The sequence below is a fragment of the Corapipo altera genome, unplaced genomic scaffold (genome assembly GCF_003945725.1).
Source record: "Corapipo altera isolate COAL_440 unplaced genomic scaffold, ASM394572v1 145, whole genome shotgun sequence".
Taxonomy (NCBI): Eukaryota; Metazoa; Chordata; class Aves; order Passeriformes; family Pipridae; genus Corapipo; species Corapipo altera.
In genome coordinates this window covers 33,446-48,164 of record NW_020885078.1, presented here as the reverse complement: position 1 = coordinate 48,164, position 14,719 = coordinate 33,446, and the positions used below count along the sequence as shown (strand labels likewise).

The window sequence follows — 14,719 nt, the reverse complement described above, 5'->3', positions numbered from 1 at the left end:
AACAGCCCCAGAATCGATGGAGAAGAGTGGCTGACCTAAAGAAAAGCTGTGTGACCTCCAGCTTAGAAAGAAAGAGAACTGCACAAGTAAGAGACACAGTAGAAAGTCCAAAAAATCTGGGTCAAAAAGGAGAACTAGACAGGAAGAAAGGAATTAAAGACTGGAACAAAAACATAGAGCAGAGAGGGCACTGGCTAGGAAAAATTAAAACCTGATTCAGAGAAAATCTGAAATGAGAATTATGTGTTTGTACAATTTAAAGTTGTTCAGTGTACCACCATTTTAAAATGAGAGTTCAGTGTGTGGAATATCTATTGTAAATACCTAATATCTCTTATAAATACCTCAATGTAAAACTTTCTATCTAGAAAAACTATTTTTCTCTGTATTAAGTCCAGACCTGCCACTCAAAAAAGAGTTTTAATAACTAAAGTATTTTCTGCGTATTTGTTTTCATTTTACTCTCAATCCAGAGTTTGCAATCTGTTTTTTTCAACACTAACAACATGGGAATCACAAAATTACATGGACTGGTTATTCTGGTGACAGCAGGAATCACTGGAGCAATCTGGTGGGTGTTTAAACTTCGATAATTATTCTCTATTAGCATATATTTCTCTTGCCTAGATTGAGAGATGTTTCTTCTGACTGTACATATATAGGTACAATGTAAGCATTTGCACAAAGCTGAATTCAAAAGATCAAAATAACTGAGTGTGCACACTTCTAATCTTCTTTGTGACATTCTAAAAATATGATGAATTCGGCTCTGCATATTCCTATGAGCCCAAGTGTGTGTTTTCATGTTTAAATACCACAATAACACCTCTGTACTCCAGACCAACACAAGGATCCTGGCACAGAGCTAGACCTCTATGTGGTGGACTCAGCCATATTTATCCTGCACAATTATTATCCTGGGTCTCGCTGGGCTAGCATGCCTCTGTAGTAGTCTACTACGGTGAGGCTTTTGTACTATGTGTACAGTGCTCTGGACCCTGAAATGAGATCAAGTGGGGTAATTCAGAATGCAGAATTTGCGGGAATGATACTGGAGAACTCTTCCAACTGGTGGAATTAGGACAAGCTTCTCAACCATATACTACTCTCTCTGAGGGAAAACATCCATCACAAATGCTCATGTTTTTGTTGACAATACAATTTGGCTCACACTCTGGTCAGAGTAGAGACAAAGTGATGGTGTAAACGCCTTGCTTCAAAAGGCAACTACACAGTCAGTTTCTAGCAGCACCTGTGACCAAGATCTGTTGTAAAGCAGTCACATTTCCTTTGGCATGAGTGTTCTTGGGCAAATTAAATCATCCACAGATCTTCAAAGTTAATATATCTTCAGGTAACTTTAGACTAGACAGCTGTCTTGAAACAACTGAGCATTGCAAATACTCATCATCATATTGACCCCACAAATCTGTATTCTGTTAGCTTTGTTTTATAGTTCCAGTCATAAAGGGAGTGGAGGACAGATTGATTTTTTTTTTTAATCGTTGAATCATTGCTTTCTTATCCTGTCCAAGGTACTATCACCTTTTCTCCCCAGCCAGAGGCCAGGAACCCACAGCCTCTTCTGAAAAGGATACATTACTCTAAGTTCCATTCTCCACGTTTTGCAAGATCCAGCATGTCTGTGATTCTAGGCCGTGAGGGTAAGACTCATCTGAAAAGACTAAATCTTAAGCAGAAGAGCCATGCCCTAGAAGCGCTTATTTCCATTTTGAGACACGTCATCCTGCAGTGACCAGCTAAGAGGCAGACACCTGTACTGTGAATGCCTTGAGCTGAATGAACAGGCTCATATTCCAGAGATTTAATATGGAGAAATACAAATCAAGTGATGCAGCTCCCCCAAAATCATGCAATGAAAAGACAGCTTAATCCCACCTGGTTTAGACACCTAGAAGCTAATTATCTACATATCTACATCCAGGCTTCCTTTGTAATCATTAAAAAGAAGTGGGCCCTGTCAAAGTCTATTAATCCCATACTTACTTAGAGATTTAGAGATAGTTATTCTATGTCATGTTCTTGCCCAAATAACACCCTGGGCAGCTAATTATGTTTCTACATCTGGGGTCACTGTTGTAAGATAATGTAAATACAAAGATAGGACCACCAAGATCTTTTATTTTCCTGTAAACCAGAAGTAAATCCTTTTAAATCAATACAGCTGACTTTTTAATTATTTAAACTCTGTGTGTGTGTGTGCGTGTGTGTGTGCAGACACATTTGTATGTGCATGTGTTAGGAGCAACTTAAGTAACAAGGAAACTATGTCAGACTCAGTGGAGACCTAGGACATATGCCATTCACACTACACATGCTTGATTAAGCAGAAAGGGATAAGAGCATAGCAGATATATGTGAGGAAGTGGTGAGTAGTTGTTAGTGCTGTTGGCACGGTAATACCAGAATCTCAATCTATCTCTGTTGGGTGTTCCTCTCTTTGAGAACTGCTGGTCAAACTGAGGGCAAAGAAGCAAATGCAAAGGCAGTGGAAACTAGGACAGGTAACCTGGGTAGAGTCCAGACATGAAGTTCAGTTGTGTAGGGATGGGGTGAGGAAGGCCAAGGGTTAGTTGGAGCTGAACCTGGCAATGGACACAAAGAATAACAGAAAGGGCTTCTATGGGTATGTCAACCAGAAAAGGAAGGTCAAAGAAGGTGTTACCCCCAAAAAGAGGATGCTGAAAAACTGGTAACAACAGATGAGAAGGTTGAGATAACAACTTTTTAACCTTAGTCTTAAATGGCATCCTCTCTTTCCACACCTCTCGAGTGGATGGACAGCACAATAGAACTTAGGGGGAAAAGTCCTTCCCACTGTAAGATAGGATGAGGTTCATGACCATCTGAGAAATCTGAATGTACATAATTCTATAGGGGACCTGTTGAGTTGCATCCTGGAATCCTGAGGGAATTGGCTGATTCCAAGACACTCTCCATATTTGAAAAGTTCTGGCAGTAAAGTGAAGTCACAGGTGATTGGAAAAAAGGGAAACACTGCACCCATTTTTAAAAAGGGTAGAAAGAAGGACCCTGGGAACTACTGCCCTGTTGGCCTCACCCCTGTGCCAGGGAAGATCATGGAAGAGACCCTCTTAGAAGCTCTGCTGAGGCACATGGAGGGTAGGGACAGCCAGCACAGTTTCACCAAGGACTAGTCCTGCCTGAACAACCCAGTGGCCTTCTGTGATGGGGTGACTCCAAAAGTGGACAAGGGAAGCGCTACAGATGTCATTTATCTGCACTTCCGTAGAGCCTTTGACACGGTCCCTCACAACATCCTTCTCTCTAAATTGGAGAGAGATGGATTTGATGAGTGGACTGTTAGGTGGATTAGGAATTGGTTGGATGGTCACATCCAGAGGATCATTGTCAATGGGTCATTGTCAATAGTTCAGAGGGTCATTGTCAATTAATATCTTAATTAATAACATAGATGAAGGGATTGAGTGCACCCTCACCAGATTTTCAGATGACAGGAAGCTGAGTGTTGCAGGTGACACACCTGGAGGTTGAGGCCATCCAGAAGGATCTGGACAAGCTTGAAAAATGGGCCCATGGGAATCTCATGAGGTTATAAAAGGCCTGTGTCAGGGCAAACCTGGGTATCAATTCAGGTTAGAGGATGAACAGATTGAGAACAGACTTGCTGAGAAGAACTTTGGGGTGCTGATGGATGAGGGGCTGGACACACTTCGGCCATGCGCACTGGCAGCCCAGAAAGCACCGTGTCCTGGTCTGCATCAAAAGCAGTGTGGGCAGCAGGTAAGGGGAGATTCTGACCCTCTGCTCCTCTCTGGTGAGAACCCATCTGCAGTACTGCCTCCAGCTCTGCGGTCCCCAGCACAGGAAAAATATTGACCTGTTGGAGCGAGTCCAGAGGAAGCCACCAAGATGATTGTAGGCTTGGAGCACCTCCACTATAAGGAAAAGTTGAGGGAACTGGGATTGTTCATCCTGGAGAAGAGAAGGCTTCAGGGTGACCTAATTTCAGCCTTCCAGTACCTGAAGAAAGAGACAAGAAAGATGGAGAGAGACTACTCACAAGGGCCTGGAGTGACAGACAGGACAAAATGGCTTCAAACTGACAGAGAGTAGGTTTAGATTAGATATCAGGAAGAAATGCTTCCCTGTGAGGGTGGTGAGGCCTTGGCACAGGTTGTCCAGAGAAGCTGTGGCTTCTTCATCCCTAGAAGTGTTCAAGGCCAGGTTGAATGGAGCTCTGAGCAACCTGGTATAGTGGAAGCTGTCCCAGCCCATTGCACAGCGGGTGGAACTAGATGATCTTTATGGCCCCTTCCAACCCAGGCCATAATTCTATAATTCTATAATCCTGTGGGAGGTACCTCTCTCCCACAGTAGTTCTATTGACCATGGAAGATCTGGCTCTTGTGGTATCATCAGAAAAACAGATTTGATTTATTGTCCTGACACATGTAGCTGTGATGAAACCCAGATCTACTCAACTGGAACCATTAGTCAACCTTGATAATATTATTTACCTTATTACTCTCCCATTTCTTGACTCTCATATTTGCCAACTGTGCACCTCCATTTCTCCCCTCTTCCCCTCTCTCAAATAAACAATTCACCTTTAATTATTTTTTATCCAGTGGTCACAGCTTTGCTACATCCAGACCTAAATTTGATATTTCTGATATTGTTACCTGACCTTGGATTTATATAGTATTACTGATATGATATTGGCCTTACAAGACCTTGGTCCCCAAAAGTCCCCAGCATCCTTTCTATTAGCTGTGAATCCTGACCATTTATCAAAAAAGTCCCCCTCTTAATGAACTGTGAAATCCAGCCATCTTTCACAGCTCTAGCTCTTGTTTCTGTCAGACTCCCACATTCTTATTTGTAATATCCAGCCATTTCTTATGTTTTGTACAGTAGCTTTCGGCATTTTGTTCAGTTAGCTTAACCTCAGGATCAGGCAGAGCCAACAGTCAAGCCTTTTGCCTGGAGCCCTGCTGATATGGGTCATTCTACTTATTTGGGCAATGTTTCCTGGAGTGTCTTAAGCAGAAAGAAAAGATGTAGTCAATCACATTAATTCTATTCTGAAATTACAGGCACAGTTGAAAGATCAGAACATTCTATCAAAGAAAATGCAAAGCAAAGAGAAGAAACCCTTTCACAGAATTACAGAATAATTGGGTTTGAACGAGACCTCTGTAGTTCATCTAGTCCAATCCCTTGCTCAAAGCAAGGTCAACTAGAGAAGGTTGCTCAAGGATTCGATTAGTCATCTCTTAAAACCTCCAAAGATGTAGCTTCCACAACGTTTGTGGGTAGCCCATTCTAGTACTTGACCACTCCAGTCACTTAAAGGATTTAAAATTCCTCATCTGTTACTGAAATTTCCTTCTCATCTGTGTATATCAGAGAAGAGCTTTGCTCTACCTTCTTTGTAGCCTGCTCCCATCAAGATAGCAGAAAGGTCTCCCTTTAGCCTTTTCAGCCTGAAGATAAAGAGGCCCTGTTATGTCGGCCTCTCTTCTTGTTTCACATGCTCCATCCCCCACTGGCCCAGTGGCATCGGCTGGATCCCACCTATACATCAATCTCTTTACTGTCCTGAGGAGTGCCAGACAGGACACTGCACTTCAGGTGTATCTCCCAAGTGTCAAGCAGAGGGAAAGAATTTCACTTTTATTAATGGCTAAAGCCCATGAGGCAGTTACTTTCCTGCTGACTCCTGCTTCACTTGTCTACAGGACCCTATTTTAGTCAGTCAGCCCCCAGCCTACCCTGTTGCATAGGGTTACTGTGGACCAGGTTGCATTTGCCTTTGCTGAACTTCATGTGATTCTCACCAGCCCATTTCTCCAGCCTTTCCAGATCCTCTGAATGGCAGCCCCACCCTTTGGCATATTGTCCACTCCCTCCAAGTTAATTTTATCCACAAACTTGATGATAAGTAACAGATTCTTGATATGGAGTCAAGAAAGATTTTAATCTGATAGTTTACCAGATTGAAATTTCCTGCATTTTTTGGTGCTTAATTTCATTTAACTGAACCATATTTTATTATTTTCCTGTATTGTTTTATGAATCACGCTTTTCTTGCACCCACTGCTTTTTTGACTTAGGCTTCTCTTCTTCATCACCTATCTCATAATATACACAGTTATGTTACTCCCTAGAAATGCTCCTTTAAATACATTCACAGTTGCACACACTATCCTTTGAGGAGTCTAGCATGTGTGACTAAAGAAGAAATAAATGTTAATGCCAATAAAACAATGTGACAAAAAGAATGTATTATTTTTGTAATTAATTTAAAATTTAAAAGATTCCAATATGAGATGGCATTTCCACAGCTCCCGCCCCTCTGCCCCCAAAAAGGTTAATAAGGCTAGACATCTTTCTGTGTTTGCCTATATGTGATCCTTCTAATTTCCCTCTATTATCCTGTTTAGTAGAATACTTTTAGTAGGTGTTTTCACTTTTTAAAACCTCTTTTCCCTACTGGAAATTCTAGGAATTAAGAGTGCAGGGGTCCCACTTGGTGACTCATCTACAGGAACCTGCATAAGCAATCAGAATGGAGAGCAGTGTCATCTGCTCTGTGATGTGTCCTATTAACTCCACAGTGCAGGCATGCAGAAATAAACGTATCAGGAAACCACCAACTGTATTGAAGGTGTTTGGCCTTATTGGACCAGGCTCTTACCATGTAAAAGTAAAACTGAATTTCCCAAAGGAACAGACCTGTTGAAAATAATTTTAAAATAAATTGATTTGCACTCAGCTTGAGTTACACCAGCTGAGCAGTCTGTTAAATGTAGCTGACACTGTATATGGAGGTAAAGTAATATAAATCATATTACAGTATTTATGATGGAGCCTAACTGTCTGGATACCCAGTGACATTGAATCAAGGGGTACTACTGCTGAAAGACATAAAGATCTCCTGTGGGGCTTATCCTTCTAGAAAAAGAAAATCTGAAACGTCTATGTCATGATGTATTTATGTATCTTTTATCTTTCCCTCATTTGCAGACAAACAGACTTTAATGAAACATCTCCAATGCTTTCATGGTAAGCATACTTCTCTGGATTCATTAACATGATATTACATTGTTCTAAGAAACACATGACTGTCTTTCTGGCACATACAAGTCAGGACAGACGAAAACAAGATTGAATTAACAGGAAAAGATGCCCACTTAGAAAAGGTACTCTTCCAGAAACCATTAAAAAGTACACAGATGCAGAATATTTAATTTGTTTGCCTTCAGAAAGGAAATACAAATTATAGTGAATGTTGAAAATCTTTTGGTTTAATTATACCTTAATTCCTTTTTCCCATCCCTTGTCACCATTCATCTCAGAAGTTAGAAAAAGAAGAGGTTTTGGCTGATACTATCTTTAGTGGTAACAATCAGCATTGTAGATGATGTGTGTCTGTAGAAGGGACATTCCAGGTCACTGGGATAAATTATCTTCTGCAATTGTCTATTCTAGAGCCATTGACTCTAGGAAAATAGTAGAAGAGATATGGACTCACTGGAGAGAGTTTGACAAAGGGCCACAAGGGTGATGAAGGGACTGGAGCATGTCTCCTATGAGGTAAGGCTGAGAAAGCTATGACCGTTCAGCACAGAGAGAAGGCTCTCTTATCTGTTCTGGGAAGCAGTTTGGCTGGACTTACTAGGAGAGCTTTAAAATACATTCAGCATGGGAAGGGGATGTTCTTCTGAGTGTCAGAGATAAACCAGGAAACAACACTCTAGGAAGGAGCAGGGAAATATCTGTGCATCATGCCAAAGGAATTAGAGAGAGCTCTTTCCAAAAGATGAAGAGATGGACAGCCCAGATGAAGTGTCTCCACAGCAATGCACATGGCATGGGTAACAAGCAGGAGGAGTGAGAAACCATGGTGCAATCACAAAACTATTAAATAATTGCTACCACAGAAACATGGTGGAGAGTTGCACATCTGGAACACTGCAGCTGAGGGCTACAAGGTTTCCAGGAGAGATAGGCTGGGAATGATGGACAGGTGTGTTGTGCTCTATGCTAAGGAGTGGATGGATTGTGAAAGAGCTGCCTCTGAGTAACAAACATAAACAGGTTGAGAGCTTGTGGGTTTAAAATCAAGGACCAACACCTATTTTAGATGTCTGCTCCAGGATAAGATGACTCCTACTGATTTCAAAGGGAGTCTGGGATGATTAACTCAGAGGCAGGCATCTGTGCTGAAGAAGCTTATGTTTGTCTTCATGAACTTCCTTGGCCATCTAAACACTACCTTCATTCTCAAACTCCTTGCAGGAGGTGGGATGTACTGGTGTTGACACCATGGTTGGCTCCAATTGTGTGGGAAGGCACATTCAGTAGAGACATCCTGAATGCTCAGTATATGCAGAAGAACCTGGTCACGGGAGTGGTCACTTTTGCTGTTAGAAACTACTGGTTTGTCATTTATTTCTTGTCAAATAGTTAAATTTATCACCTGCCAGCTATGCTGCAATACTGCTTGTGGAGCAGAAGTGAGACACATTCCAAAGACTGAGCATAAGCAGCTTTTGACTGTGAGAGAAAATCTCAGTGGGAGAAATATGATATGTGAGTGTCACCTTCCAAAACAGGGCAACTGACTGTGACATTGCCTTGAAAAAGGCAAAAACTATCCTTGGAAATATAATTAGAATTTTGATCCCTTGTGTTAAAAATTCCAGCTCCTGCTATGTTTCTAACAACAAGATTTCCCTCTAACCTGTGGTAAAAAATAGAAAAATTCAGTAAAGTTGAGGAGGGGTTTGGGTTTCTATAAGAGTTTAAATTAAAAATATTAGCTCTTGTAAAATTATTAATCATGATATCATAGCTTATAAGTTCTGGGATTGGTTCCCTTTGAGTTTCTGAGTAAAGAACTATACTCCATCTCCACTAGCATCCTAGATTTACACAGAGACTTCAGTTATTTCAAGGTAATCAAAACTATTTAATTGATAATTTTGATCCTCTCCTGCAAAAACAGGTTGAGAGAGTTGGGGTTGTTCAGCCTGGGGAAGACAAGACTCCAGGAAGACCTTAGAGCCCCTTTCCATACGTAAAGGGGGCCTACAAGAAAGTTGGAGAAGGATTTTTTACAAAGGTAGTGATAGGACAAGAGGGAATGGCTTTAAATTGAGAGTGTAGATTTAGATTAGATGTTAGGAAGAAATTCTTCCCTGCAAGGATGATGGGGCCCTGGCACAGGTTGCCCAGGGAACCTGTGACTGCCCCATCCCTGGAACTATTTGAGGCCAGGTTGGACAGGGCTTGGAGCAATCTGGGATAGTGAGAGATGTACTTGCCCTGGCAGGGGTCAAACGAGATGGTCTTTAGAGTCCCTTCCAACCCAAACCTCTGTTGATTCTGTGATCCTCTCTAGTAAGTGAAAATATTACACTACAGAAAAGTGCCAGGGAGCATGTAAAAAGGAAGGATGAGGAGAAGTATTTATAGAGCGGCATGAGGTAGAAGGCATGTATTCTGTACATCCATGACAGTATGAAAGAACAGTATAGTGGAAGCTAAAAAATGGTATAATGTGCAGGAGTGTAAGGAAGGGTTGAAGGGTAGTAGCTATGTTAAACAAAGAGCATTGACATAAGAAGGGAACAATGGATAGAAAAAGATAAACAAAATGAACTTGAAAAGCTGTCATTCTTCAGCAGGAGGAACCTGTCTTCATTCTTTTCCTTTTCATATCTCTCAGATATGTCCAGTTCATAGAAGGGTTCATAAGATCTGCCAACAAGTACTTCCTTGCTGGGCACCGGGTGAATTTCTACTTGTTTACAGACAATCCTGAGAAGATCTCTCACCCTCAGATGGCCCCTGAGAATCATCCCTGTTTGTCATCCCTGTCCACAATCACTCAAGGTGGCAGGACATCTCCACAAGCCGTATGGATATCATCAATACATATATCCACAGCCAATTCCAGTTTGAGGTTGACTGTCTCTACTCCATAGATATTGATGTCCAGCTATTGGCACACATTGGTGTGGAGATCATTGATACACTGGTGGGAACCCTCAGCTCTTGGCAGTTCACCACACATCATGAGAACAAAGCCTATGAGACACGCCCTGAGTCGCAAGTTGCAATCCCTAAGGGAGAAGGGGACTTCTACTATACATCAAGCTTCTATGGGGGAAGTGTGTCCGAGGTATACAAACTGACAAGAGACTGTTTTAAGGGGATCATGGAAGACAGAGAAAATGGCATTGAAGCTAGGTGGCATGATGAGAGTCATCTCAACAAGTATCTCCTGTACCACAAGCCCACGCGCCTGCTCTCTCCAGAGTACTACTGGGATGCAGAGCTAAGCTCACCCCCCATCATCCAGGTGAAAAGGATGTGCTCTGTGCACAAGGATAGCTAGAAACGACCTTCTGAAACAAGGAAAGCAAGTCTTTCCTCTCTACAACCCCATTGAATTCTGGGTGGTGGGCAAAATAACAATTTCCTTCTATTTGTAGGGCTGCACACAATTTCTGCACTATTATCCCATTAAGTGGGTCTCCCTAGCTAGTGTTAGGGACTACTAAACCCAGATTTTTTTTCTCTTAGTAACTGTTTTTCAACTTTTTGTTCTTTGACAATTCTTTCATCTGCATGTTTACAAGCACAGACTTCTACCCAAACTGGAAACATATAAAAATTGACAAGGACGTACTCAAAATGACAGTGTTTAGGCATCTGAATAAAGTCAATTTGCAAATTTACAAATGGTCCCCACAGTTTAAGGTACGCAATTATACTTGTCTTCTGCTGTCATACTGACAGAGCTGAAAAGCTCTCCTAACAATATGATGATTTAAGAATTTGAGCTATACATTGCTAGCAAGCATCAATCATTTACTCCTTAGTTTCTGACAAAATGAAAGCCCTTTCCTGATTAATTAAAAACATGTGTGAATTTACAAATCCTAAATGCATATGGACTATCAAAAGAAAATTAAATCATATTTGAAGTTTTTCAATTTTCCTTTTTCAGCATTAGCTATATTTTCAGATACAGCAAGATTTTAACAATTAGCTGAGTGACTTCATTAAAGCTTTCTATTGCTTTCATCCCGTTCCAAAGAAATGAGAATAGACAAATAACTGGAAATTATATGAACAAGAAAAAATTGGGGCAAACTAATCCTGCCACATAGCTGCAGTCATAACCTTTTTCTGTGGGCCACTGAATAGGCTATATGAGTAAGTTTATCTGTTATTCTTGCTGTACTCCTGTCACAAATGGGTAATTTAGACTGTCTAAAGAACCGCTGTCAAAGGGATCTGCAAAAGTGCTTCTGCTGAAACATAATGTAAAAGTGCTACTTAACAAAGTTTGATGGCAAAGTTCACTCTAATACCTATTGCACAAACAATATAACAGTGGTTCAAAACTACCAAGAAAGAATCAAAGTCACCAAGACAGAATTGGTAGTTACCATAATACAAGGTAATGCACAATATTGGTTGTTTACCAAATATCTATCTTTGTTGAAAGTTCTCTCTGCCTCAAGGAACAATCTTGAGAGGTGTCCCCACTCAAGGGTCATGCAGCCACACTGCCCAGCCGGGAGAGCTCAAAGAAGCCTCAGCTGACAAGCATGGAATAAAGTGGCTGCCTTGTAGTTCAGTTACCTGTGAGGGGAAAGGTGTGCATGAGATTCCTTGTACCTACACTCCTTGTACCTTTGTTCCTTGATAAATGATTATTGAAAAAACCATCTACTATTTATGTGTTAATTGCACGATCCCAGCTCGCATGATCCGTGCTCACTGGGTCACTCTGCCCCTTCATGGGTTTTCAGAGAACAGACTGGAGCAAGAGGAGTTCTTAGGCCTTCGCCCCCTTTAGAGCCTGAATCAAACTACTTTTGATTTGGTTAAGTAGTCACAACTTCCAGAGCCATTTTACCCTCACTTTTCAGAGAGCTCTAAATCAGTTCAGCCAGATTCACTGCAGAGTATTTCTTGCCTCTTGGGTGGTACAATTACTGTCAAGTGATCAAGTGAGCTATTATCCAAAACTGTGGTGGAAGAGAAGTTTTCCAAGCAATAAGAAAGTCTCCATATCGTCTTCTCAGATATATCTCCCAGAGAGATATGCTGGGCACTCAGCAGGAGCTTGAGCATCTCTCCCCTGAGCAGGAGTTAGGAGGCATCTCACTTTCTGTTGATGGATCTCATGTTCTTCATCCCTAGATACGTAGTCTCAATCAGTGGTGGTATTTAATGTAGACCACATTCATTACTGTATTGGGTCTGGCTGAGCTGGAGTTCATTTCCCCACAGCAGCCCTCACAATGCTTTGCTTTGAATTGGGAGCTAGGAAGGTGTTGAGAACGCACCAATGTTTTGGCCACTGCTGAGCACAGCATCAGCCCTGTAACATTCCTTCCTTAGTTGAGGGCAAGATCCTTGGAGGGGACCCAAGTAGTCCAGCTGACCCAAACTGACCAAAGGGATAATCCAGACCATGTGATGCCAGCTCAGATATAAAAGCTGAGGCACAGAGCAGGAAGGCAGGCATTCATTGTCTGCAGTGGCTGCCTGCTGAGGAACTGTTACATATGCTGAAGCCCTGCTTTTCAGAAGTGGCTGGACATCCCTGCTCATGGGAAGTAGAGAATAAACCGTGTTATCTTTCACTTCGCTTTTGCACACACAAGCTTCCGCTTCTCTTCAAATAAACTGCCTTATCCCAAGCCACAAATTGTTTTCCCCCTTACTCTCTCCCCTATCCAGCTGGGAAGGGGAGTGATAGAGTGGCTGGATGGGCACCTATCATCCAGCCAAGGTCTAACCACCACATTTATGCATTGCAACATTTGAAATAAAATAAAAGAAATTTCCTACTGATGTGACAAGCCTGGTATATCCAGCTCTCTGGCAGGGGGAAGAGTCTGAATGTGATCTCAGCCCCTTCCCCCATGCTGACTCTTTTTCCATGAAGAACAAGGGTGCATGTCTCTCTTGCACTAAGGGCCACAGCACTGGATACAGTACTCCAGGTGTGCTCAGCGGTGTTGAGCAGAGGGGAAGGATCCCTGCCCTTGACCTCTTGGCATTACTTTGCCTAATTCATCCCAGGATACTCTTAGCTTCCTATGTGGCATTCGCTCCCGAATCAAATAACAGCAAATTAAAGCAATATTGAATTATTACATCCTTTATTCCATAGCCAAGAAGAAGCATAGTGTCACCAGCGGGAGGGTTTCTTCCTCTTTTGTTATTTTTGTGTCTATACTCGGAGTTATTTTATCTTTCAAACAGCCTTTTTGCCAGCACTTGTTTCTATTTGGCTAACTTAGTTATTCAATTGCTTCAGTCTAATAAACCTTCTCCAGTCATGGTTTTATTTCTTTTGGACTGAAAACATGCAAATGCACAAAGCAAAACATAAATAAATAAAATTATAATGAAAAATGTGTTCATTAGTAGCTAGACAATTTGTTCTAAAAAAAACCACATAAAACATTTGGCTAGTCATAAACACAAGATCATGAAGTATTTCTGCTGTTGCAGCTGGGACAGCTCTGATCCAAAACCAAGTTAAAGAAAGGCTCAGTCAGTTTCTTAAATAATTTGACACATAAAACTAAAAATAATTAAAATAAGTTCAGATCAAGAGAAGACCCAACAAGATCTGAAGCATGATACATATTATTCTTATGTACCTGGAGATTGTCACCAACAGGTACAAGTGGGCTGGGGTCTTTGAGTGTCTCCACCCAAAGCTCTCTATAAAGTATTCTGTGAGGGCTGAGTGAAATCAATGTGTGAGTATACCTGAAGCACTGTGATCTAAGTTAAGATAGTGGACCAAGGCTGGACATAAATGTAGAGGAGCAAGGGGAAGTCAGAGGGTTAACATGTGTCTCGAATTTTCAAGCATCTTCCAGATCTCAGTCTGTTCACTTGAGGATTAATTCCTAGCTGTGACAGAGGATGAAGATTGTCTCTCATTTGTCTGGATTACATATCTGTCATAATATCTGTCATGAATGTGTTGTTCTATACTCCATACATTTTGTTTGGTCCTCTAATGTTACCTGTTTTATTGCAATTGTATCCCTTGAGAGTGGTTTCCAAGATCTGAAAATAGAGCAAGAAGATAACATCATACTCAAACTTGTTTTGTCTAAGGACTGGGCAGTAAAAGGTTACTGAAAAAGGGCCAGACAAGAGGAATCTCTGTGATATTGAGAGTTTTGTGATAAAGATTAGTGTGAAAGTTCTGAAGCATTCTGGTGAATTGAGTTAGCATAAGCTGGCTAAAGTAATCAAATAATTTAAGATTAATGGAACAGGACACAGACTGAGTTATAAGACTCAGAAAGAGTCAGTCACAGTTGTTACACTCTGGATTAAGCTACATGATGCCCAAAGTGGTCACATTTTTATTTAAGACTTTTTAAAAGCCTTTTGGTTCATTATAACCTCTAATTAGCATCCAGAGAAAGAATCACACACTCTTCTCTAAAAGAAATTCTTTTAATTTAGTGAGAAAAATAAGGTATTTTGGCAAAAGCTTTTTACAGGAGTAAAATACAACCATGAGAAAAGCATTTAACTAAAACATTCAGCACAAAGACCCATTCCACCGGAAACACCCACTGAAAACAATCAGAAGAGGGAGAAGAGGGAGAAGAGGGAGAAGAGGGAGAAGAGGGAGAAGAGGGAGAAG

The 14,719-nt window shown here is 41.3% G+C and overlaps 1 protein-coding gene across 1 annotated transcript; it reads left to right on the top strand.

Annotated features, from left to right (window-relative positions):
* The first annotated feature begins 506 nt into the window (after nucleotides 1–506).
* On the top strand, nucleotides 507–10,892 carry LOC113960049 (histo-blood group ABO system transferase 1-like). Its single transcript, XM_027669391.1, is given in 6 exon segments — nucleotides 507–571; nucleotides 1,656–1,658; nucleotides 7,036–7,074; nucleotides 8,311–8,451; nucleotides 9,743–9,875; nucleotides 9,878–10,892. Coding segments are annotated over 6 exon segments (918 nt in total). The 3' UTR covers nucleotides 10,415–10,892.
* The last annotated feature ends 3,827 nt before the right edge of the window (nucleotides 10,893–14,719 follow it).